Source organism: Leptinotarsa decemlineata, unplaced genomic scaffold (assembly GCF_025532065.1).
Source record: "Leptinotarsa decemlineata unplaced genomic scaffold, Ldec_3_MD MMD2_tig00000010_RagTag_RagTag, whole genome shotgun sequence".
NCBI lineage: Eukaryota > Metazoa > Arthropoda > Insecta > Coleoptera > Chrysomelidae > Leptinotarsa > Leptinotarsa decemlineata.
In genome coordinates, this window is record NW_027412538.1 from 2,331,448 (window position 1) to 2,357,683 (window position 26,236).

General features: G+C 36.7%; 2 protein-coding genes and 1 long non-coding RNA gene across 3 annotated transcripts in view; 2 read left to right on the forward strand and 1 right to left on the reverse strand.

Moving 5' to 3' along the window:
* The window catches only part of Neto (Neuropilin and tolloid-like), an 803,231-nt gene that overhangs the window by 753,297 nt on the left and 23,698 nt on the right, over positions 1-26,236 (reverse strand). The gene's annotated exons all lie outside the window — the stretch shown is intronic.
* Positions 2,737-26,236, forward strand: part of LOC111513883 (carboxylic ester hydrolase) — a 37,030-nt gene continuing 13,530 nt past the window's right edge. The window contains exons 1-8 of the mRNA XM_074171258.1: positions 2,737-3,425; positions 3,484-3,618; positions 8,313-8,465; positions 12,316-12,463; positions 14,871-15,091; positions 19,196-19,357; positions 19,448-19,619; positions 23,895-24,067. Of these exons, the coding sequence (XP_074027359.1) occupies positions 3,336-3,425; positions 3,484-3,618; positions 8,313-8,465; positions 12,316-12,463; positions 14,871-15,091; positions 19,196-19,357; positions 19,448-19,619; positions 23,895-24,067 (1,254 nt within the window). The 5' untranslated portion in view covers positions 2,737-3,335. The remainder of the gene's footprint in view (positions 3,426-3,483; positions 3,619-8,312; positions 8,466-12,315; positions 12,464-14,870; positions 15,092-19,195; positions 19,358-19,447; positions 19,620-23,894; positions 24,068-26,236) is intronic.
* On the forward strand, positions 8,477-11,206 carry LOC141480790 (uncharacterized). The gene is made up of 2 exons (XR_012464562.1): positions 8,477-9,333; positions 9,391-11,206. It is a non-coding gene; the product is annotated as an uncharacterized lncRNA (long non-coding RNA).

Genomic DNA, 26,236 nt, shown 5'->3' on the forward strand with positions numbered 1-26,236 from the left:
GTCCTTCACATCTTTTGTAAATGCAGATGGAAATTTCGTAACCACCTAGCAATTTCCGTAGGGAACCAACCACCACTGCATCCAAAACTCTTCAGGCCTTTGAAGCATTAAGCCAGCCAAAGACAAGACCTGGCCTTCGAGACGAGATTCCATAGTACGGGGACATCGAGCTAGAAGACCAATAACAAGTTTTCTATTTTACAGCCCTGGATGCTTCATATGTGTTGAGGAATGAACAAGAATTTGATCTACATCACCATGTATTAGGTTTTGTTTTATTGATAAAAAAAGTTGTTGATAGAGTTGTCACTGTCAAGTTAGTTGTATTATTTTTTTCTGAGATTTGTATATTTATTTTCATTAAAGTTATTTACTGTTTAATAATCCTGTGTTCGACCTAAAACTCAACAGGTTATGGGCCCAAATTGGGTCGACTGGAAGTTCCAGTTGAAGATTCAACTACATGCGTGTGAAGCAATACAAGCTTCAGAAACCTGAAGAATCAGCTCCAGTGGCATCAGGGGATCAGAAAGCTACTTATAGTAAACAGTTAGCAGTTTATAATAAGCTAGAGTATACTGCCCAAAATCCAATAGCTTAGTTTGAGCTCTCAGGCAAGACAGTTGGTGGTTGATATGTGTAATTCCGCTCAAGAGATGTGGAATAAGTTACATAGTGTTTTCGAACAACGAACAAAGCATAGACAGGATCGACTGTTCAATGAATTTTTTAGCGTGAAAGTGAAAGATCCTTCAGATGGTGTAGCAAAGCATATGGCAAAATTAGAAAAACTTTGGGTAGAATTACAAGATGAAACTTAAAAGGAAGATAGAGTAGAATTACCTGAATCACTTTTCATAAATAGAGTTCAAAATACCATGCCTCCTGATTACTTCGAATTCATGAATGCCTGGGAATCTGTTCCTAAATCCCAAAGAAACTCCACTCTTCTCCGAGAAAGACTTTGTACTGTTGAACTTCACTTGCAGGACAGAAGTAGTGACAATACTCCTGAAAAATCAGCTTTTCTCGTCGCAAAGACCAGTCAGCAAATAAAGGTCAACACAAATGCCCAGAAATCATCATCAGGAAATCATAGATTTGTATTGAGTTGTAGACAGGAACAGGGAGTTATTTCAAGGTCTTTGGGACTGATTGTTTTGTCCACATATCCAAGCAAAAGAGAAGAAAATTTGCTAAGAAAAGCATGAAAGGATCTTTAGTGGGATATATTGGTAATAAGGATGTTTATCGAATCTGGGGCCCAGAAAAGAATGACGTTATCTTGAGTAGAAATGTCATTTTCAGAAATGAGAAAATTGAAATCTGTCATCTGAAAAGTCAACCAGATTATGAAGTTGTCGATCAACAAACAGAAATTCAATTCAAAAAGAAAGATATTACTGATACTGAAGCACATAGTAGTACGGAAGAGCTAAGAGAAGCAAGTGATATATCTCCTGTAGGTGACGAACAGATTTGTCAGCAGTTTATCTCAGTTTGATGTTGAAACGGCAACAATATGAATTTTACTTTTTCACATATAGTGGGGCTGAATGGATGATCTCTACCATTCAGCCACAAGGTGACCTACTTAAAATCGAGTCTACATCCGATACATAGGCCGTTCTAGGAGGAAGATGGGCTCCAGTTAGTGTCCATTGTATATCTAGATGATCACTATGTAATCAACACAATAAACTGAAATAGTAAAAATATACACCCTTATATATCCATACAACCACAGTTGGTAATAGCATATGGTCCTCAATGACTTCATTACCTGAATTTTGTTTACCTGTGACAATGTGGGTACACTGATTGGAGACGTGAACATTGCTTGCAACCTTGAAAGTCTGGAACATCGAAGAAAGGTTGGGGATTTGTCTCTCTTCTATAGCTGTTTCCACCTGAAGTGTTCAAGTGACTTGATTCCACCAAGAGCAGTACATATCTGAAATACTCGACGGACTGTGGCTACTCATCGTTTTGAGGTTCAACTCAGTACACCTAGAACCTGTTTGAGAACTCTTTCATTTAGAGAACTGCGTTTATGTGAAATGAACTTCCAGAGAAGGTTTTTTCAAATAGATTCATTATCCAGCGATTCAAATCCAATGTGAATCGCTACAGTCTCCGCTCTTAGAGCGCCTTAAACTTAAAACAAATAATGATTTTTCAAAACTGGATCCATAATATTGATATTCACTGGCAAGAATTAATAGGTAATCAACAAATCTATACTAAAGCATTTAAAAAAGGTTTTTTTTCGAAAATAATTTTCTGCATTGATGATCAATCGTTGATTGAACGTTTTGTGTCAATACGGTTAAGAATCACACGTTCGGAATCACACGTTAAAAGTTAAGACCTCTTTAGTCCTTAGCTCGCACAAATTTCGACTTTTGAGAGTTGTCTTTCGTAGGGGGGCGATAGCTGGATAACGAAAAAACAGATTTTAACATTATTTTTTTCGAATGCGGACCTGTCTCTTTTATCACAAATGAAACCATAAAATCACATTTCTGTGGTACATTACACCACTTTTTTCTAGCGTCTCATTTGAAATAACTAGCATCATCAGTGAAAACAATTTTTAATTACGGTTTTGTCGTTAGTTCTTTCGTGAATTGTTTTGTTTCTTCTTAACGTATTCAACTATTGGCATACCTCAAACATTATTCTCTCATGACTCAATCTTGGAAGTAACAAAAATATTAGTTTTTGATCAGAATGCGATTGGATTGTAATTTGGTACAATCAAATAGCATTATCATTTTTGAACGTGTGGGCTTTGCTTGATTTCTATGACAGGAAAAATAAATGAGTTTTTGATATCTGTTAAGAGTTTCCAGACGGATGAGAAAACCTACAAATCAGAAAAAGTAATATGAAAGTGGCATCTAGGTTATCTAATTTTATTTTCAATACCAAAGGTAAAGTAGACATGATGGAGAAATCTGGAGTTTATAAACTCGAGTGTCCGGAGTGTAATAGTGTTTATGTGGGACAATGTGGCTGAAATTTCTCAAAAAGGTTTCTGTATATAGAACTTTAGTGACTTGTGTGATGTTGAAGTAATTCATATTATTCTGAAGAAATGTTATCGAATTGGAAATAACGAACTGACCGAAGTAAAACTTTTTCGAATATTGAAGTTTCGTTTGCCCAAGATGCCAGCCCTGTATACGTAAATTATTCTACAAGAATTAACGTATTCATATTTATCACATACATTTTAAGTAAGCAACTTTTTGCTTGAACAATATGATTAAAGAACACGTAAAGGTTGGATCATTGAACACTAAAAGCTAATTTTCAACGAACAGTAAACAATGAATTTGATAAGTGTAGTTCGGTTTTTTATTCAGATGACCCTCGTTGCGGAGATCCATGGTATTGCCTTCCTTGACAAAAATAAATACGTGAGTACATTCAATTTGAAATTGTGGTATCGAATGAAAATACTTTCCAATGTTGTAGAATTCGACATTACAAGTGTCAACAAAAAATGGGGTGGTTCAAGGAAAGCAAGTATACTCGGATCATGGATCATCCTACATTGGGTATTACGGTATACCGTATGCTGCTCCTCCACTGAAATCCTTGAGATTCAAAGTGAGATCATAAATGAATTCTTCAATTAGATTGTTATGGGAAAACGATTATATGATAATTTTCTGATTATCCATTCACTTCAATCACAGTCATTATACAGTACTTTTCTTCAATGCCCCCCTCCTTTAATTTTTTGAAAGAGTCAGTTTCGTCCACGAATAGATCCATAAAAAAATACAAAGGTGTCAAATCTGGCGAGCGGGCTGGCCATTCTGTAGGACCTCAACGGTCAATCCAACGACCGGAAAAAGTAGTATCCAAATAGTTTCTTACTTGTCTGGAGTAATGTGGTGGTGATCCATCTTGTTGGAATACAATATCCATTTCGAATTCATTAGGATTCGCTTCGACGATTTCAGTAACGAGAGGGTTAACAATAGTTTCCAGCATATTCAAATACAGTTCCCCTGTTAAATTTTGATCAATAAATAGAGGTCCTACGATATGATTTCCCAATACTCCTGCCCAAAAGTTAATTTTTTCTGGATATTGGGTATGTGTTTCCCGGAAAACATGATGGTTGGTGTCACTACTATTACGGCTATTTTGTCTGTGAACATTGCCGTTTGAAAAAATGTACATTCGTCACTAAAACAAATATTGTTGAGATAGGTAGGGTGCTTTGAAATGGTTTCCGTCATGATTTAGCAGAATTCTGTTCTTCGATCAGGGTCATCTTCAGTTGATTGGTATACTATTTTAATTTTGTATGGATGATACCTATTTCTCTTCAGAAGTCTCCACACAGAAGAAAAAGGCACCTCACAAACATTCGCGACGGAATAAGTAGACTGTTCAGGATTTAGTACAATCTCACCAATTATTTGCACTTGCTGTTTTTCCGGAATGGTCGGATGACCTGGGAGCTTTCTGTTATGTATACTACCGGTAGTTATGAATTTGGATACAAATTCTCTTAAATATTTTCTTCGGAAAACGTTCATTGAAAATTCTTTCGGTCTCGTGAAAGTTACGCGTCGCACCGTAAATAAAAATCACTTCAATTTTTTCTTCCAATGGGCGAGAATTGAACATTTTAGAGATTGTTGACGTGGTACCTTTCTACTAGTAAAACTAAAACTAAAACGAGAACTAAATGAGTAGGTATATTTTAACTGAACAATGATGTTCATTGTCCTACTGACTTTCATATCGGGTTGTTGGAATTGGCATATGGCAGATAGATAGAAACGTTTGTTTGAAGGTGATTGACAATGTTCTATGATGAATTTCACTAGTTCGGACTTCCATTGTCTGATATATAAAATGATTTGAAATCCCTGAAACAACTAAAAAAAGAAGAATTGAAAATGAATAGGAGAAAATAACAATTATATTGAGCAAAAGTAACCTGAAATGAAATAAAAGTGAAATAAAATATGTTTAAAAAATCTGTTCAAAATCAGTTTTTCCGTTAATCAGCTGTCGCCCCCATACAAACGACAACTCTCAGAAGTTGAGAAACTTGTACGAGCTAAAGACTAACGAGGTCTTACCTTTTAACGTGTGATTCCTAACACGATTCCTAAATACAAGTAAAAATAGAACGATTGAACAGAAAATAAAGAAATAAAAATGAAAATGAAATGAAAAATTAAGGGATTCCAAGCCACGTTAATTCACGACGTTTCGATTGTTAGTATCTATAATCTTCTTTGGGTGATGACTGGACTGATTCCTCCGAGAGATGACTATTTATAGGTCGTTTAAGTACTTTCACTTATCCCCGCTTTCAATTTTTTTCGCTTCACTGGTTTAGTGGGAGATGACCGTTTGGCTGGAGTTGGCCATTTTTCGCTTAATGATGGGTTTCCATATGTTGCGTATCTCTACGCCAGCTTGGCTGAATATGTTGTTGGACAGCATGTATGCGGCTTCCTTGAATTTTCTCCTACACCAATGTTTCTCTCTGTGTATGATCTTGGGATCACTCGATGTTGTGTTGATGGAATGAGACATATGGGATACAGAAAAAAAATATATTGACAGTTGTGGTTCTCTTTGTAATGGAAACTGCGTGTCTTATACACGAACATAGGTCAAAATTTGAATATATTTCTTCGTATCATAGCACTCGCCTAAAATCTAAAAATAATTTTAAATTATTATTGCCTTCTTCATCCCTAATAAAGGATCCCATTTTCTATAACAGTGTTGAAATGTATAATCACTTACCGTCTCATTTTAGAAATAGCCACGATAGTATTGACAGCTTTAGAAAATACACAAAAACACTTCTCGCGAGCAGACCCTATTATAGTTTGCAAGAATTTTACAATGACAACTTCCAGTGAAATTGTGAACTGTCATCTGTAATTTATTGCGGGTACTATATAGCATACTCAATTAGACTGTTGAAAATATAAAATTGACAGAATGTTCAAATAACATCTTATGATTGATATTTTATTTATCCATTGATACTTATTCTATTGAATAAAATGTATAATTGATAAATGTATATGTTTGAATACTGTTTTTTGGGAAAGAAAGTTTTTGGAAGGAAGTAATCAATTTCAAAATAAGTAACTCTATACATGGATGTGTAGATCATACAAAGAAGTAACTTTCAGACACAAACTGAAAGAAAGTCGTCCTGAAACAGCTACTTTCATATAAACATTGAATTACACGAAAGAAAAAAATTCTTCCGAAACAAATACTTCTATATGAACACCGAATTATACAGAAGATACTTTTCTTCACTCAGTTTGTATTTAAAACATTCGTTGTGGAATAAAAATAAGATATCATTCACATGAGTTCTACTTTGGAAGAATGGTAATAAATTGCACTTACATGGGACACTGTTTCGCCTTAAAGACACTTACTTGTTAATATAATAATTTGATTTTTATTTTCATTTCATTTTATTTATATTTTACATAATTGTGTGTATTTCTATACGTGTACATTCTACTTTGTCAACAAAACAAGAGTTTTTTCGACAATAATGTATATTTTGATTGATTGATTGAAAGACAGGTTTCATCAAGAAACACAATTGGTCGCTGTTGGCTACGGAAATAACTGATTTTTGTAAATACTTGTTCCTCAATGCTCTAATGTCCATTTTCTCTATTGAAATTTTTCTATTATTTTCAGTTCTTCTCGATTTGGAACCTATTTCGATAAAACGATACCCCAACGCAAAAAACATTCCTATTTTACCGTTTTAGAAATTGTTTCATTATAGTTATCCTTGTTAACCTTTTGGTTGATTCATCCGCCCAGTTCTTGGAAGATGTATGTCCACTATGAAGATATGTTTCATCAAAAAACACAATTGGTCGTTGTTGACTATGAAAATAACTGATTTTTTGTGAATAATGCTCCAATGTCCATTTTCTCTATAGAAATTTTTGTATTATTTTCAGTCCTTCTCCATTTGAAATCTATTTGATTCGAAATTCAATGAAGAAATATTTCGAAAGCCACAATTCCTAAAACGTCATTATTTTGTGTTGAAACTTTTTTACCGTAATACGATATCCTTCCGTCTTATGGAAGTCGTAAATAATCTGTTTGATATTGGAATACTCATACTCGGGAATATCAGTTACTGGTGCTCTTTTAGGCTGCTTCTTTCTTGCTGTGGAAAATTTCACTTTTCCGTTATTTGCAGAAATTGGTTGCTCCCCTTTTCTAACCAAATTTTCGAAGGTTCTTATTCAAATACCTAATAAAAATTAAAGATTCGTAATGAAATAGTTATTGTTTGGATGTATTTAATGTTACCTGTATGTAGAGATGTTCAATTTTTCACATTTGATAACGTATCCGACTCACATTCAACACTTTCAAAATAATTGAACACTTTAAAAATCATTTCACGTGCCTGACCCGTGATGACTGATTTTTTGTTGGACGATGACATTTCTTTCAGGAACAACACAAATTATTCAGACAATGCCAAACGCCAACAGCATTGAAGAACAAGTAATGATACACCTCTGTACAGAGCATAAGTGTCTTGCAAGAAGTGTAGTGGGGGTACATTGTAAATGAGTTTGTGCGCATAGAGGCGGGCTCGCCATCACATTTGGCGGGTTTGTCCGAACAGGCAGAAAGGCAGACGTGATACCTCAGAATAGCCCACTAGATTTCCTGAAATAACACCTCTGGATATTTTTTGTGGTAAAACGTGTCACCGAAAGAGTATGAAACACAACCATAGCTCATTTTGAAACTCAAAATCAGAAAAGATTGCCTATAACGGAGTTTGCGAATGTGAAGAGAATGAAAAGCATCCCGAAGATGCGGCTTCAGGTCACATTTTTTCTGAAACTGGGACATTTATCATTTTTGCAGATTTTTGAAATCAATATCAAACTGCTCACTACTCAGAAACGAATAAATTCGATTTTTTGAAATCGGAGAGAAAATTGAAATACGTTTCAAACGAGATATCACAAGAACGCCCCTTCTATTTTGAAACATGAAGTATTATTGGCCTTCTCGGCAACGTTTGATAAAACGATATTGTATTTCTTTCCTAAAAATAACGCTGTCTCACGTAAATTTTGTCTGACCTCCATAAGGTCAGATTGTCTCGTTCATAAGTTAAGAGGGGTGAACTATTTACGACTGCACTTCATTATATTGATATATGTTAGTATGTCGTTTGTTTATATATAATTCTAGTCAGTTCAGAATCGAATAGTGCTGAATTTTTTTTCTTTTTCAACTTTCAGGCCCCACAACCAGTACAACGATGGACAGGGGTCTTAGACGTAACAAAAATGCAATCTGGATGTGTAGAGACGCAGCTCAGATTCATTGGCGATCTTTTCCAAACACATGGTACTGAAGACTGTTTATATATCAATGTTTACACACCTATCAGGGTGAGTTCAGCAATTCGTTTTGGTCACTTATCGAAGTGTATAGAAAACAACCGTAGCTTCGTTCTGTATACTACTGAAATATTTGTACAAAATCAAAGTTCATTATGTACTTATTCATTACATGTTTGAATTTTGGAACTGAAACATCATAATGATACATTATGTTTCAACTCTATGAAAAGTTCAATAAATGCACAACCAAAAAAATTAAACGAAATATTCATTATGAAACACTTTTTTCCGAAGTTGATATATTATAATAATTCACCAATATCAAGCATATCTGAAATTATAAGAAAATATTCAATCTGAAATTATATATTTGTTCATTCAGAATTAAATGAAAGCAAGGCAACGTTTGGCGGATTGGCTGTCCTTGTTCATATTTCACTGCATTAACCACTGTGCATGCTGCTTGCATGCTTAAGAAGGGCTCAACAGATCATACGTGATGCTGGTGAAAAAAGGATAAATTAATATAGTGGTTTTGGAGAGCATATAGCAAACAAATTGAGCAAATATGATGCTCACACCTGTGCTCAGGCACAGAACTGAAAATAATGCAAATTCTGTTTGACTGTGACATGGGAATGTATAGAAAACAATGTTCGTCTACCAGTACACCGTTAACCCGGCGTCGCCCAGGTGGGGTCTCACATGGCCATACAAATTTTAAATCACTGGCATTTCAAATCGAATGCACGCACGGTTCATTGGTTGCCTATAGCTTCCCAAAAAACTCCATTCTGTGATATTCTGGCGCGAGTGCAGTCTTCAGTCAGCTACTGACAGAGTAGCAGTGCCGCAAACAGCGCTGGGGTCACAGGAGCCCCACCTGTGTTATCAAGTTATACATTTATTTTTATAGGTAAGAGTTGATTTTGGTATAAATAATGGTAATATCTGAATGCAATTATTTCCGTAGGATGTCTCATTACGAGAAAGAGCAAGAGCAGCTTTTGGCACTCTGGGAAGAAGAAGAAGATGACGATGGAGATTTTGTGGATTCGAGTGATGATGAAGAGGTTGATCACTTTAGTGTCCAAAGTTACCATTCCGATAGTGAATGTGAAGAAACTGTCACAGAAGACACTGATGACCAGAGCATTCCAAGTTCGTTTTATTTGTGTAAGGACTCGACAAAATGGAAAAAACATCATGCTAATGACAAGGTGAGAACAAGATCAGAGAATATAATTTCACAATTACCAGGGTCCAAGTTGTGTGCCAAAGATAAGAAAACTGCATTAGACTGCTGGTATCTCTTTTCTGATCCTATAATGATTGAGAGTATCACCGAGTGTACCAATATTATGATACGTCGAAAAACCACAGCTTATAAAGAGAAGTACTATTGCGGCGAAACCAATGTTATCGAAATGAAGGCATCGTTTGGTCTTCTTTATCTTGCTGGCGTGTACAGAAGTGGGCATCGCCATCTGCGAGATCTCTGGCGAACAAATGGAACTGGTATTGACATTTTCCGAACCGTTATGGCTTTCAATAGATTTTCATTCCTACTACTATGACTGCGTTTTGATCACGTTGAAAATAGGCAAGAAAGACTTCAAGTGGATAAACTTGCCGCTATAAGGGCAGTGTTTGAAAAGTTCGTTTCAAACTGTCAAGAAGCATATACACCAGGACAGTATATGACAATTGATGAGAAATTGGAATCTTTTCGGGGTCGTTGTTCATTTCGCCAATACATTCCTAATAAGCCTGCCAAATATGGAATCAAAATCCAGGCAATGGTAGACGCTCGCACATTTTATGTCTACAATTTGGAAGTGTATGTAGGAACTCAGCCTGACGGTGTATATCAAGTGAGCAATAAACCTATCGACATAGTACAACGACTTGTATCACCGATTTCTGGGAGTCATCGCAATATCACTTTTGATAATTGGTACACCTCTTATGAACTAGTGAATATCTTGCGTGAGACATATGGTTTGACATCAGTGGGAACTCTTAGGAAGAACAAAAAACAAATTCCATCACCCTTTTTGCAGATAAAGAATAGACAACCAAAGTCATCAATGTTTGCATTCCAAAAACATAATACAATAGTCTCTTATGTACCAAAGAAAGGCAAGAATGTGATTCTTCTCTCCTCCCTTCATCACAGTGACACGATCGATGAATCCACTGCTGACAAGAAACTACCAGAAATCATCAGTTTCTATAATTTCACGAAGGGAGGAGTAGATACAGTGGACGAATTATCAGGAAGTTATAGTGTAGCGCGTAACTGCAGACGGTGGCCGCTAAGAATTTTTTTCTCTCTGATGGATTCAGCTGGAATAAATAGCCAGATAATCTACAGAGCCAATACTAATGATATTTCTAAAAAACGACGGCTATTCCTCGAAGAACTGGGCCTTGCACTAGTGGAACCAACTTTTCAAGCAAGAAAGAATAATCCGCGAATTTCGAAAGACCTACGCCTCAAGATTTACGGTGTGTTAGGTGAAAAAGAGCCTCCACCAGCTAAAAAACAACGCACCGGACGAGGAAGATGTCAGGATTGTCCCAGAAATACCGACAGAAAATCGAATCACACCTGTGACGCATGCGGAAGATTTATTTGTTTGGATCACCTAATTTTTTACTGCCAAATTTGTTGCAACTTGCGAAATGAATAACTTTTTTGTTTGATCATAAACCACATGATTTCTTTTTGATAGGTGATAGTTTGAACATTCGCGATATTCGTTTTCCATAAATTCTTACTGAATTGAGAGTTATTTATTTTTTCTACAGTTTTCGGAGTTGTCATGTTTTTTGCCCGTGAGAATTTCACCATTTTGACTTTTCTGATGATATCTTAAGAATTAAACTCATCATAAAATGTTTCCATTTTTATTTATGAAGTAAATACATCTGAATACAAACGTACAAACCTGAGAAAATCCTGATGTTATTATTTTTTCCTCGTATTTCTAATTTTGGGGTACATCAGACCCCACCTGGGTGATACTGTAAAGATTTTTCACCTGGGTGACGCCGGGTTAAGGTGCGTATACGATAAGCTGCAAATACGATTTAGTATCAATGTTTGGTGTGGTCTATTTAGAGGCAGAATTATCGGTACATTTTTTTACCATGGTTCTTTGAACGGTCCTTAGATTGATTTCTTAATAGGAGTGTTGGAAGAGTTTTTTGATAATTTTGATCTGGAGGCTCGTCTGATGATCTATTTTCAGCAGTATGAAGCACCAGCACATAATTTCAGTGGCGTGAAAAGAATATTGCGAAACCGTATTGGAAACAGATGGATTGACACAAATGGTCCTATTAAGTGGCCACCTCATTTACCAGACATGACACCTCTAGATTCTAAGTTTTGGAGATTTCTGAAAAATGTGGTGTACAAAATAAAACATAATAATGTAGTACTCAATCAAGCCAAGTACCTCTATTATTACCTACATTGGTGCTATATAAGGGCTAATGTAATCAACCATTGTTAGTTCAATGTACAAGTTTGGAAATGTCCTTATAAGATGAAACTGTAGTAACGTTAGTTATGAATAAAAGTGGTAAAAAACATAGAAAGTTTCACTTCTCTTTTCTTCATCATGATTTCCTACCACGTAGTAACGGCTACATCCATTAATTCATACAATGGAAGTCCGAAATAATGAAATTCGACATGAAACATTGTTAATCACCTTCAAACAAACATGAATAGAGATCATTATTGGAGTTGGGAGTCAGTGTACTCCAAATCCTGAAGACGCCAACTAGGTCGCCATTTCGAAAAAAATGTATCAGTTGTAGTGTTTAGAAACAGTACTTATTTATACATAATTCATCAACATTGTGAATATTCCGTATGTTACAGAAAAAGCCCAATGAAAGCAATTACCCGGTAATTTTCTACATCTACGGTGGTGCTTTTGTTGAAGGAACTGCAGAATTGTATAATCCCCAATATCTAATTGAGCATGATTTGATTATTGTCAATTTCAACTACAGAGGTGGAATGTTCGGTGAGTTACTGATTTTGAAGCATTATTTATTGTCATATTGTAAAAGGGCTATGATATTACACATCAAAATGTTTATGGTAAGTTGTCAATTCTATTATCTTAATGTATAGAAATTACTATTTTTTTCCAACATTCCATCATTTCAAATATACAATACCAACAATTCAGAGTCCTTTATCAAGAGTTTTTCAATAAATTTTGGATTTTTTTTTTAATTAACATGATAGTAATTCATCTCCCAGTTTTTATCAGCTCGCTTTCTCAACTACGTGTTGGTTTATTTGTTTTCTTTGATTTTGCACATTGTCTTACATTTGTGCCTAATTGTAGCATGAGCCATGAGAACGACCCCAACTGCAGCACTTGAGGTCCTACTCGGACTTCCACCATTGCACATCTACATACAAAGAGAAGCTGGACTGGCAAGGCCTTAGCCAGGGGGGGATCAAGGGGGATTGATCCCTCCCCGAAAGTTCTACAAGCAACGGCCATCCAAAAATTATATCAAATACAACGATTGACTTGTTTGAACATCACAAGAGTCATGAGAATAACACCAACCGCGGCAATGGAATTAATTACCGGTCTGTCCCCTCTGGACCTGTACGTAAAGAAGGTTGTGTTAATGACCATGTTACGGATGCACACGGCTAGTGTAAACCTCGAAGTAGGAATGGGTCAGTTGAGGCTCAGCCTGTGGTGAGAAGCGCACACTGCGCAACCTCTACGGAAGGCAACCAGTGATGCAATTGTACCCAGGTTTGTGTTTGATGAACCCTACAAAATACAAATAGAACAGAACACAAAGTCAGATGCTACAAATGCAATACGCATATATATAGACAATTTGAGGATGCCTTTATACATGCTTCCGCTACCCAGCAGAAGGGTTCTGGGCCGATCATAGCCTTGGATGAGCCAGGTACCCAAGCTGAAGTGACCCTATTTTGGGTATTTAGCTCCTTGAGTGCGCTCAGGCAGCTTTCCACTAGTCTTGAGAAGACTTGAAATGAGCTGAGCACCTTAGCTGCCACCTGGCTTCTGCCTGTTTATTTCTTCTATACAGTGTTCGATGGCCGCTACTTCTACCTGGAACACAGTTGCATTATGTCCGAGGCTGAGTGCGATTTTCGTCTTTGCTCTGCCTCCATATATACCGGCTCACACTCCTTCTTGAGTCTTTGAGCCATCTGTATACTAAGTTCCTTCCGCTTTTACCGGTGAGCCGTTTTGCCAGTCCTCTCTATTTGGTATGATGATTTTGAAATCTTTTTGAAAGTTGTACTGCAGAACTGTGTTATCCACGGGCATTCCTAGTATTGGATCTGCCTGCAGTGTTTACTGTGCATCGATTTACACTCGACCAAATAAACCCAGCTTCTTAACGAAGCCGATTAGTTTGTATGGTGAGTAGTAGTCAGGTCAGATGGTAAGAGTACGGTTCTGCCGAATTCTAAAAACCTGATTCAGTCTCCAGCGGAGTAGGCACAAAGTTTGCACACTGTCTTCCGACAGTCCGAGTCTCTGCATATGACTATTCAATTGACAGTGACCTGTCAGAAGGTCTGTTGAACATTGTAAATCATCCCTACTGTAGTCCAACAACTGTTTGGTATCAAGTTTCGAAGGAATAATGAACCCCTTGAAGTGAGCCAATCCTGGAATATTCTGCCAGACGTCTATAATTCTTCTTGCCATCCAGGTGTTCAATGTTTGTTTGGCAAAACCTAAAGCGATGCCAATGTCAAGTTCTGGTCCGATGGAGCTGCTTGCAGCACCCTCCTATACAAGGGAGTCAGCAGCCTCATTGCCTTCCAGGTCAGTATGGCCAGGAATCCAGACCAGAGACAATCTGTTGAATCTTGCTATCGAGGAGAGTTGTTTTTGGCATTTTGCTACCAATTTAGACGTTGCTCGGTAGGAGCCAAGAGCTTTCAACGCCGCTTGACTTTCCGACAATATTTTTATTGACTTGTGTATGGAGTTGGATTCTTCTTATCTCTCCGCACACAATTCAATAACGTAAATTTCCACTTGAAATACAGTCGCATATGTTCCTAGGAAGGTAGATATCTCTGTCCTGGGTCTGCGACTGAAAACACCTGCACCAGAACCAGAATATTTCCTTCTCCCGGAGAAGAAAATGAGTTGGAGTCATGTACTAAGATGTAAAGTACTCCGTTATACTGAATGAGCGACAAAAGATAACCGAACTTTTGGGATTCAGATTGAAAAATATTGATTCAAAACAAAATAGTTGATGAATAGTCTTCTTGCATCTAAACGCAAAGAATTCATAAGAAAAACTTTGGAAAATCACAAAACGTAAGCACGTGCTTACTGATTCTTGAATCTCATAAAAAAAATTAAAAAAACACAGCGGTATAGTTACAGTAATTTTTTTTAGGTTTTCTCAGTACGGAAGACGAAGCCTCTTACGGCAACTATGGTCTGAAGGATCAATTCGCAGCTCTTGAATGGGTTAATTTGAATATCGAAAATTTTGGAGGCAATAGCAAAAAAGTAACAATGGCCGGACATAGTTCCGGGAGTGCGAGCGCTCTATACCAAATGATTTACCCAAAAAGTTGGGGACTGTACTGTGGTGTTATAGGATTGAGCGGAGAGGTATGTATAACATATTCGATCTACAGGGTCTTCCAATAGAGAATTCTAAACTCTGACAATTGATAACGGCTTTCTTGATGAAGCTACATCTATCGAATTAAATGTCATTTATTCAGTTTGTTTTGTCAAATCCTCATGGACAGATAAGGCATTCAACAACACGTGCAAATAATAAAATTGTTTTATCAAAATAGGTGTTCTGTTCGGGCAATGTACCGCGCGCTCCGCCCATTTTACGGTCGCCGTAATCGTCCTACTAAGAGGACTATTCTCAGTGTGGTGGATAAATTTGAGTACACTGGTTCAGTGAACGATCAACCAACACTTGTACGTTGACGAAACGCAAGATCTACCGAGTCTACTGTCTCTGAGAGCATGCTCACTGGAACTCGGCCTTTCGAAGGGCACATCTTGGGGAATTTTGCGTCGTGACTTGAGACTGCACCCATACAAAATTCAACTTACCCAGGAACTGAAGATAAACGACCACAGATAACGACATGTGTTCTCTGAATGTGTTTTTGAGCAGTTAGCAACTGACTCTGATTTCCATCGAAAAATCATATCCAATGATGAGGCCCAATTCTGGATGAATGGGTACGTGAATAAACAGAATTGTCGATGAATTGATAGATTTAGCCGTTACTACGTGGTAGGAGATCATAATTAAGAAAAGCGATACTTTCTATGTTTTTTACCATTTTTTTTTAATGTATACGATTGAAAATGTCCTTGTGGGACGAAACTGCAGTAACGTAAGTTACAAATAAAAGTGGTTGAGAACATAGAAATAATTGTCGAATTTCTGACGACACCAATCCATATGGGAGCGTTCAAAGCATCCCGAAAAAGTCACTGTTTGGTGTGGATTCGGGCGTCATTGGTCCATATTTCTTTGAGAACGACCTTGTCCAGGCCATCACTATCGGCCTCGATCACTATAGATCGATGAATACCTACCGTTTTGTCTTGATTTGGATGATTTAGACACCAACGACATGTAGTTTCAATAGGACGACGTTACGTGCCACACACCTCATGCTAGGGGAATGGCGGGGAATGACACGCAGCGGCAATGGTACGCATGGCGCTGTATCACCAAGCAATCATTGAATGTCGGTGCTAATTGGATACACTCATGGCACATACGTATTTCAACAACTTTGTTGCGGTACGTTTTAGTTCTACGCTTTTGCTCATTTGATATGGACCATTTTTAGTTTTCGGCATTTTTGTTATAGCATTTGTGCGTGATTCAAGTAAAGGTAAGAATTACATTGTGATTTCAAAGTTTCTCTATTTTTTTTTCATTAATGAACTGGCCCCTACTGATCCAAATGCCGTATATATTTCATGGCAATATCGACCAATAATTTGTTCAAATAGCTCATAAGACAAATGGCGTAAATTGGGTAATAATACGTGGTTGCGTAAGACTACCCTCATTGGCATACCATTACCCGCATAATACCGAAACCATCAATACATTTGTTTCATACCCATATTGTTTGCCTATATTGTTGTTTCAGATGCCTAACAAGTACGTGAAAGAAACAAATATCGCTGGTTGAAAGGCAATCTATTGGAGGCAATAGATTCTTGTAGAAAAATTCGGGAGGTTACCAGATCATTCAACACTGAGAGCGCGCAACAACAGATCTGGTCCAAAACTAGGAATACCCTCTATCTTCTCAGCTGTGGTTGGAACGGCGAGACTGGGATTTCAACTGTTCAGAAGCCAACTGAGCAACTGGGACCAAAGGGCGTAAAACAATTTGGATCAAAAATATCTGGGGAACGTAGAAAGAACATACTTGTCATATGCGCAATGAGTGCTTCTGGGACCTTTATTCCACTGCTCCTAATATTTCCGCGGAAACGAATGTCTCCTACTTTGAAGAAAAATGGACCACTAGAGGGAATTTATGCCATTACCGATAATGGCTGGAGAGACGAAAAATGTTCTCTTCAGTGGTTACAGCATTTTAAATTGCATGTAAATTCAAATAAAGCAAACCGTATTCTCCTGGTGCTCGACAACCATTATAGCCATATATCCATTCCGATTTATAACTATTGCAAAGTTGATGGAATTGATATGTTGTCAATACCGCCACATACCTCCCACCGCTTACAATCTCTCGATACTTCATTTTTCGGCCCATTCAAATGCGCTTTCAATAAGGAGTGCGATATTTTTTTGAAAACTGGCAAGCAAGAGAAAATAACTTTCCCAGATTTGGCAGAAATATTTAAAAATGCCTACGTTGAAATTGCGATAATGGAAAAAGCTATATCAGGTTACAACTCATCTGGAATCCACCCATTCAATCTAGATAAATTCACCAAAGATGATTTTTGGAGCTGCTAGTCAATATTTGCCTACTGTATCTGATGATTTGGAATTCACAAATCAGCCTGATCCCGGCACGTCAACTTCCAACGTTCCAAATATACCCCAATCCTGTCCTAAACGAAATTCGAAAGTGATAAGTGCTTTAACAAAGGACGAAGTCAGCATTGCAGAACTTTCACCATTCCGTCATATTCTGGAAAACAAAAAACTAGAAAATGTACCAAGGGAATGTCTGAAATATTAACAGCTACACCAATGAAATTAATTCTCGAGGAGAAGCAAAAAAGAAGGAATAAAATAAATTCCACTTCTTTCAGAAGAGGACATCTATCATCCCGCAATCATTGAATTTGTAAACTGGTACCAAATGAGAGCTCAAATCATTTCATCAATACAACACCAGACACCTGAGGTGGATTATCGGTTGGCTAATAGGTTCTTCGCGCCCCAGACTAATCATAACAGTGTGTGTTAAAGGGTGCTGCTGGCCGCCAAGCAGTATTAATCTGATGGAATGTCAGTTATATCAGCTAATCAAAAGTCACATGTGGAGATAACAAGAAACATTACGAAAAATATTGATTTCCACGATAAAACTACTCGTCTTTTCAAAAGTCTTGTGAATCTGCCGATCTCTGATTGCGATCCTCGTGAAAGCATATTCAGGAATATCCAGAGACACTCAACCTAGACACTCTGGCCCTACCATGATTTGAAACTTCTGGTGAAGAGCTATCTGAGGCTGCCTGAGCCTAACGAACATACCAACGCGATAATCCAGATTCGAAGAACTCCACAATTGAATGCTTGGATGGTGTTGAGACTGAACCGTGGAGAAGACTGGTATAATCAGGACAGAATCTTCAAGTCATGTTTCTAGGTTGAACAGCACATTCCATATTGATTGGTTGCTGCACATACACAAGACAATGTACCAATATTCATAACCTGTATCCGGCTGGGATCTATTAATTCAAAGCAGCTATATTATTTCATGAGGTTGTCGAGAAAATAGTGGAATGCTTTTATCAAGTGAGTAATTTCGCACTGAAATCAATTAATGTTTCTAGATCAAACTGTAGAATCATCCGAGACCAGATGTATTCCTCTCCTTTTACATGGATGATCTTGAACGTTATACCTCATATAAAAAATGCCTTCATCGGTTTTCAAAGTTGGTGAAGCAACGACATTCAAAATGACCAGTGGATCACCCTTTCCATAAGAAATATCAGAATAGTAGGAGTGTGAAGTTTGGATCTCCTCATTTTCATTGAGGTATCTGCACGATTGCCTGACTAACCATAAACAAAATATTCAGATCTCTGTGACAGCGAATAAATGGACCAATTCATTTCTATGGCAATGATGAACTGATTCCTTTGCCTTTCTCATTTCAAGTGAGCCAAAATGAGATACCAAGCAATTCATTAATATATTGGACCCACTCACTGAGAAGTAAAAATGTTTCAGATCGAATACACGGCTAGCCGTGAGGTTACTGAGTCCATTGAACATTTACTATCACAATTTCCATTTCATGCGGTCTCATCCGCATTCCGAAAACGCCATTATGCCACATTCTCCAATTTTAGTCATGTCCTGAAAATGTTAACTTGGTTGAAGAAACGTACATCGAGAAAGTACTTTTTTCTGGTGTGGGTAAAATATTTTCAATACATTGATTCCACGTCGGAGGTTCCATTTCTATCTATCATCTTTCAATATATTTGTTGATGAATTTTCAGATGAGCGGTGAGCTTAGTACTCAGAAATATCCCAGAAGAACAGCATTCGATATCGGATCGTATCTTGGAATCAGAACTAACAATTCAACCGAACTGATTGAGAGATTACGAGAAGTTGAACTGGATAATCTGAAAAAAGCTCAAAATAGAGCGTTTCTTGCGGTAATTTCTTTACTTTTTATGCACTCCATAAAAATGCTGGATTGCATGCATGAAATATGAAACAATAAAAAGTTTTTGCATCTGTTTCAGGCTCTTCCTAATATTCTTGAAGATGGATTACCTTTCACTCCTATCATAGAAAAAAACCATGAGCATGCTTTCCTAACAAAAAACAAGATGGATATTCTGAAAAGCGGGTCTTTTGCAAAGGTACCACTGTTAACTGGTATGACTTCAAATGAAATTGCTTTTCTTGGAGAGGGTGAGTGACATACACACTTTATTATTCCATTAGTAGTGAAAATAAAACTTGTGGCCCACTTTTAGTTGTAGAGTCGAGTAATATATCACATATTTTCATGATCATTTTGAATATATCACATTTATTCAAAATCGAGATTCTTTGAAAATATCACAAGTTAGTTTGAGGGGTTCAAGGCAATATGAAGGGTGTTTCAAATTCGATCCTAACCATTGGGATCTCGGAAACTATGAGAGTGCGAAGATGGTAAAATTGGGTCAAAGTTACGCATTTACCTGACTAACAATATGCTGCTGAGAAACTTCTGAAATTCTGAGTATATCCGGAGATATCCGAAAAAAACAGAAATTTCGGAGAATGTTTTTTTTTCTGGCTTCATTTTTCGAAGGATTCGAAAATAAATTGCACTTCTTCATCGCTATTTTTTTCCTGCTACATAAGGGTGTTTTCAGATTTGCTATACGACGTTTCGTCTTCCGGCCACCATCATGAACTTTATTTTTTCTTATGGGCGCTCGTTTTGAATATAAACAGATTTTGCCTCTTTAATGATGTATCATAAGTTATCATTTTTTCCGACAAATTGGAGATATTGAAAAACATTATTTCTCATCATAATAGGTTTTGACTTTGATGTTTCTAAATTTGATTTTCAATTTGTTACACTCAATGACATTTTGTTATTGTACAAGTCATTGAATTTTTTGCGAAAAATGGCTTCCACGAATGAAGAAAAAAGAGATATGATACAATTTAAGTACAAATACGATAGAAACAGTGTTAGGACATCGGAAATGTATTTAAACTTCTATTCCGAGTTTGGATCGTTTGAAAAGCCAATAAAAAAATATGGAGGCAGAATCAACAATCAAAATTTGATAAATGAGGTGTAAATGAGGTAAATTAGACATTGTGTCCTTTTCAATGAAAATAGAACATTAAAAAAAACAATAATTAACTTAAATGTAAAGACGAAAGTAAATCACAGCAAATGCTCAAAATGCAGTGCTTTTTTTCGAATAATTTTCACTGCACGATTGATTTCCCTCCTCAATTTTCCGAGCTCTCTAACAATGATATGTTGAAGGTCCTCAATATTTTGATATTCCCTCTGACCATAAACTCTATTTTACAGTGTATCTCATGTGAATGTATCTATAACACTCAAGTCTGGAGACCTTGCTGGCCACCTCATCGGCCCATTGTTCCCTATCCATTTAGAACCTAATCTTTCAGTCAGGTAATAAGATACTCGTCTGGTAATTTGCGGTGGAGCACCATAATGTTGAAACCAGATGTTGTTATAGTTAACTAAAGGTAGATCATTCTACTAGTCTTCGAAAATCAAATCGACATTAAAAACTGGTGATATGTTTCTTCATTCAGAATTCCGTCAAATACTCAAATGAGGACCCAAAATTATCTTTATGAATTTCTGCCCACACGTTAATACTGAATCGCACTTGAGGTCGAATTTCTCGGAACTGTCCAAAATACATTCTCCAGGAAAACAGGAAAATCAGGTCTTCTTATTAGCCAATTACCAAGGTATATTCGCCTTTCGGGATCACCTGGATGCAATTTTTGGGATATGTGTATTTTGTAACATTTTAAACCGCTTTCTTTGAGATGTCTCGAAGCACTTGTATGACAAATATTCATTTCGGAAGAAATTTTGACGTGTAGATTTCCCCGGGTTCATGTTTATCTGCAAACTAATAATTCTTATTGAAAAGGACACAAAGTCCAACCCCACTTTATTCCTTGTGGCCATTAATGATGTGCTACAAAATCTGCAGAAACCAGTTCAGGCAAGACTTTTTGCTGATGATTCAATATATATTATATCCTTGGAACAACAAAGCAACAAATTGCTTCCATCAAGTCATAATTACCAGATTGAGACTGGGCCACACTTGCTTACGCATGAACATCTATTGAGGAAAGAACCGCCACCAAAATGTTTCGCGTGTGAAGTGCTTGTGACTGTTAAGCATGTTCTGGTAGAGTGCCCGCTCTTCACAGTTGAGAGACTGAACAATAAAATTCCCTCCAAACTAAGTGAAATTTTCCAAAATACTAATACCAAAACTGCATGTTTTAGATATATTTTCATATGTTTGCCGCTAATAGCTACCACTTATGCGGTTTTTTCTAAAAAAAAAAAAAAGTCCAACTTACCTCATGCATACCCCATTTATCAATTTTTTTTTAGTTTCCATGTCCATTCTTACCCCGTAATTTTTCCTCGGCTTTTCAAATGAATCAAATTCTGTGAGATTTTTATCTAATAGCTTGAACATAGTTCGATGTAGTTGTCGTCTTTCGGGATACAAGTTTAAATATATTTCCGATGTCCTAACACTGTTTCTATCGTATTTGTAATAAATTTGTTTCATATTTTTTTTTCTTCATTCGTGAAAACCATTTTTCGCCAAAAATGCAATGCCTTTCACATCAACAAAATGTCATTGAGAGTAACAAATTGAATGTCAAATTCAGAAACATCAAAGTCAAAGCCTATTATGATGAGATTTAATTTTTTCAATATCTTCAATTTTTCGAGAAAAAATTGTTAACTCATGATACATCATTGAAAACGTAAAATCTGGTTATTTTCAAAATAGAAAGAATCCAATGTGAAGCCCATAAGAAAAAATTAAGTTGATGATGGGGGCCGGAAAACGAAACTTCGGATAGCAACACCATTATATAGCAGGGAAAAAGTGGCAAAGTGAAAGTGCAATTCATTTTCGAATGCTTCGAAAAATAAACCCAGAAAAAAATAAAAACCATTTTCCGAAATATCTGTTTTTCCGGATATCTCCGGATATACTCGGAATTTCAGAACTGTCTCAATGGAATATTGTTAGTCAGGTAAATGCGCAACTTTGTCTCAATTCAACTATCTTCGTATCACCCATAGTTTCCGAGATCCCAATGGTGAGTATCGAATTTGAAACACCCTGAGTAAACACCTAGAGTGAACTGGGGGACACTTGGACATTTGAAGCTTCTCAATCAAATCAACTAACACTACTGTTAGGAAGTGATCTAGCCACATTTCATGTCATTTTACAACATCGATAAATAAGATAATCCGCATATATGTTACACCATGTGTGACATAAGTACGTTATAATATTTAACTATCTTATTCCTGAGACACTTAAAAAAAGTCTATATAAACTTTTTCCTGAAAATGCTTCGTTTCGAAAATACAGGGTATTGAATTTGATTTTATTTGTTCGTTTTTAAAAAACAACTTCTGCAAAAAATAAGTTATTTGCACGAACTTTGGTACCCGTGTTTTTTTGACGCGGGAAATTACAATTTCGTATTAATTTCAATGTAACATCTAGAGGGCGCTGCGTACGCTGTCATTATTTATTTCAAATTCCTACCGAGCAACGTCTAAATTGGTGGCGAATTGCCAAAATCGACTCTTCTTGATAGGAAGACTTAACATATTTTTTCTAGTCTGGATTCCTAGCCATACTGGCCTAGCCAAAACCTGTTATTGGCATCGCTTTAGGCTTTGCCAAAGAAACAATGAACACCTGGATTGCAAGAAGATTTATGGACTTCTGGCAGAATCTTCCAGGATTGGCTCACCTCGAGGCGTCCAACAGTTGTTGGACTAGAGTAGAGATGAACTGAGATGTCTAACAGGCCTTCTTATAGGTCACTGTCTTTTGAATCATCATATGCAGACTCGGACTGTCGGAAGGCAGCATTCCGGATAGGTACTGTGTCCATGTTTGGAACCGTACATCTCCTTAATAGTTTACGATGATGAAAGATGATGGCTTCAATCTGCTATTTATTAACAGTTCACGCTAATCATCGGGTCAACACTGTGTACCATTTAAGGAGAAACCCTGCCTCGTGGACATTGAGAGTTATTTCCCAGGCTCTCCCGGACCTAAACGTTCCTTCTCCTGGACATGAAAACTTCAATCAACATTATTTAGGTGTAGTCTGGAGTGGGTTCAATGCCACCATAAATTCAAATCCGGCGAATAATGGACGTAAACATTTTTTCTCCTTGCCCCATCAAATGTATATTCACAAACGCCTTTACGATGATGATCATATCTTCTCATTACGAATGTTGTTGTTAGGAACTATTTTGGCCTATCTACAGGCGTGTTGCGATAAAATGTTGGTTTCCGTAAGAGGATGGTATGCAAATACAAAATTTCTCTGGTCACTTCTGAAAACCTCAGTGAGGTGTCTGCACTGATATATTTATATAAATTTATGTTTTTGTAGCAATACCCTTTCTGCGATTTCTTTTTCTACTGTACGAATGGAGTCCCTCGATATTTCCCAATCAACTGAATATAACAACTGAGTCAGGAAAACGCATATTTGCACACGAAGTGAGAAAGAAATATTTCAAATACAATAGCTTCGTAAAAGCTACCAGCGATGAGGTTGCACAGGTATGTTAACATTGGACATGAATCCAAATTTACTATTACCATTGTGATAACGAAGTTTGGTAGTTTTCTCCAAATTCTCAAATGCCTAGTAGGTCGAATCTCATAATAAATTTTGGAATGTCACTTCACGCTATACGCTATACGATGTCATTACATTATCAACACATTACTTTTCATAACATTTTTGGATAACTTGTGTGAACTTGTTAGTGAATGAATTATCCATTATTATCTTCGGGCGTCAGTATTGTGACGCCTTAAGCGGAGAACACACATACGCGATCGCGATCACGATCACGATAGCAATGGCGATAGCGATCGCGTTGGAAAGCAATTGCGATTGCGACCTAAAATCGACGCATTATTGAAAATGTGCGACTTGGAAGAAGAAGCACTGCTTTTTGCAATATTATTGGATGAAGATGATAATAATAGACAACGGTAAGCAAAAATTGGTTAAATATTATGTAGGCTATTAATAACTAGTATTTAATGTATATTTTAGAAGGAAAAAGCGGAATGTTTGGGTGCACGAAATTAACAAAAAACGTGAAGAAGAAGGCGAATTTCATAAGTTATACCCTGCAAATTGATTCTACACGTATTTTAGAATAGAATGTGAAAGTTTTGATGAAATATTGAATCTTATCAGGAACGACATTAGAGCAAACTACATTTAGGGAACCGATTGGGCCAACAGAACGACAAACAGTCACATTGAGGTAATATGATAATTATTTCGTAATACTTTACTTTTTTATTCAGTTGAAAAGTATAATGTGATATAAAAAATATGTATGTATTTCACACGTTGGTATGGTAAAAATCTTCATACCACGTTGCAGCAGAAGAATTGTCATCAGTCTCACGTATATTGGACGAATTTAACGATGAGTAGTCATATGGCATAGTATTCCATGTATAAGATGCAGCAGTGGAATTGTTTGAAAAATATGTACCTGGTCGACTTTCCGTCTGAGTTTCCGTTTCTTGAGCCAGCTCTTCTTCCATTATGCTTTTTGCGATTTTATATTTCACTATAGTCTGGCGTCGATAAGACAGTTTTTTGATGCTTGCAGCATATCCTTGAAAAGTTAAATCTATGCTGTCGTAGTTATTTTTAACATCCGAGTGCCTTTTATTCAAAAAGTGAATAATTTTGTCAACATTAGATGAATTGTTCGATGCCGAATTTTCTACCGCTTTTCTTTTCTGGCTTGAATTACGAATATATGAGATTTGTGCCGATCTTTCTTGTACAGTAGTCCCAGTACTGGCTTCGTTAACGTTTTCTGAACTCTTTGTAGCTTCTTTTTGTGTATTCCTTGCTTCAATTCCTTCATCTACTACTTCTGAACTTTCTGATGTATCATCAGTAGTAGCAATGTTGGACTCTGCGCAAATTGCAAGAAAGGTCTAAAAGCTTCCATGTGCTGTGCCCAAGGCCAGGATTTATAGCGACAAATGGATGTAGCCCTTTGCCTAGTTCTGGTATTCCTGGAACGTAAGTGCTTTGAGAAACAATCTCTTAAGTTTTTCCAGCTTTTTTTTAAGTCCTCGCCTGCAAATAAAACATTTTCCAATCAACATGTGCCTATTTCCATAATCAAACTGAATTTAAAATGAATATATTGTTATTGTAATTAGAGAAAACCAAATTCTAAAACCTACTACTTTTTTCTAGGTTTTTAGCTATTGGCGATTCATATAAAATAATTGGTCACAGCTTTCGATTAGGATTTTCAACCGTTGCCATAATTGTGGAAGAAGTTTGCAAAGCTATATGGGATAGATTGCAGCCAATTTATATGCCAGAGCCCACAAAAGATTTATGGGATAAATCAATTTCGGGCTATGAAAACTTGTGGCACTTTCCCAATTGTTTAGGAAGTATAGATGGAAAGCATGTGACCATCAACTGTCCAAAAAAAAAGCGAATCAAATTACTTTTGTTACTTAAAAAAGTTTTCAATTGTACTTATGGCAGTTGTTAACCCCGAATACAAATTTACTTGCAGCAATGTGGATATGTAGGCGTCAGCTATAGGAAGAAGATTTGAAACTGGCACATTTAATATTCCTTCAGATAAGCCTTTTCCTGGCAAAAATGATGAAGTTCCGTGTGTTTTGATAGGCTATGAAGCTTTAACCTTAAGTACTTACTTAATG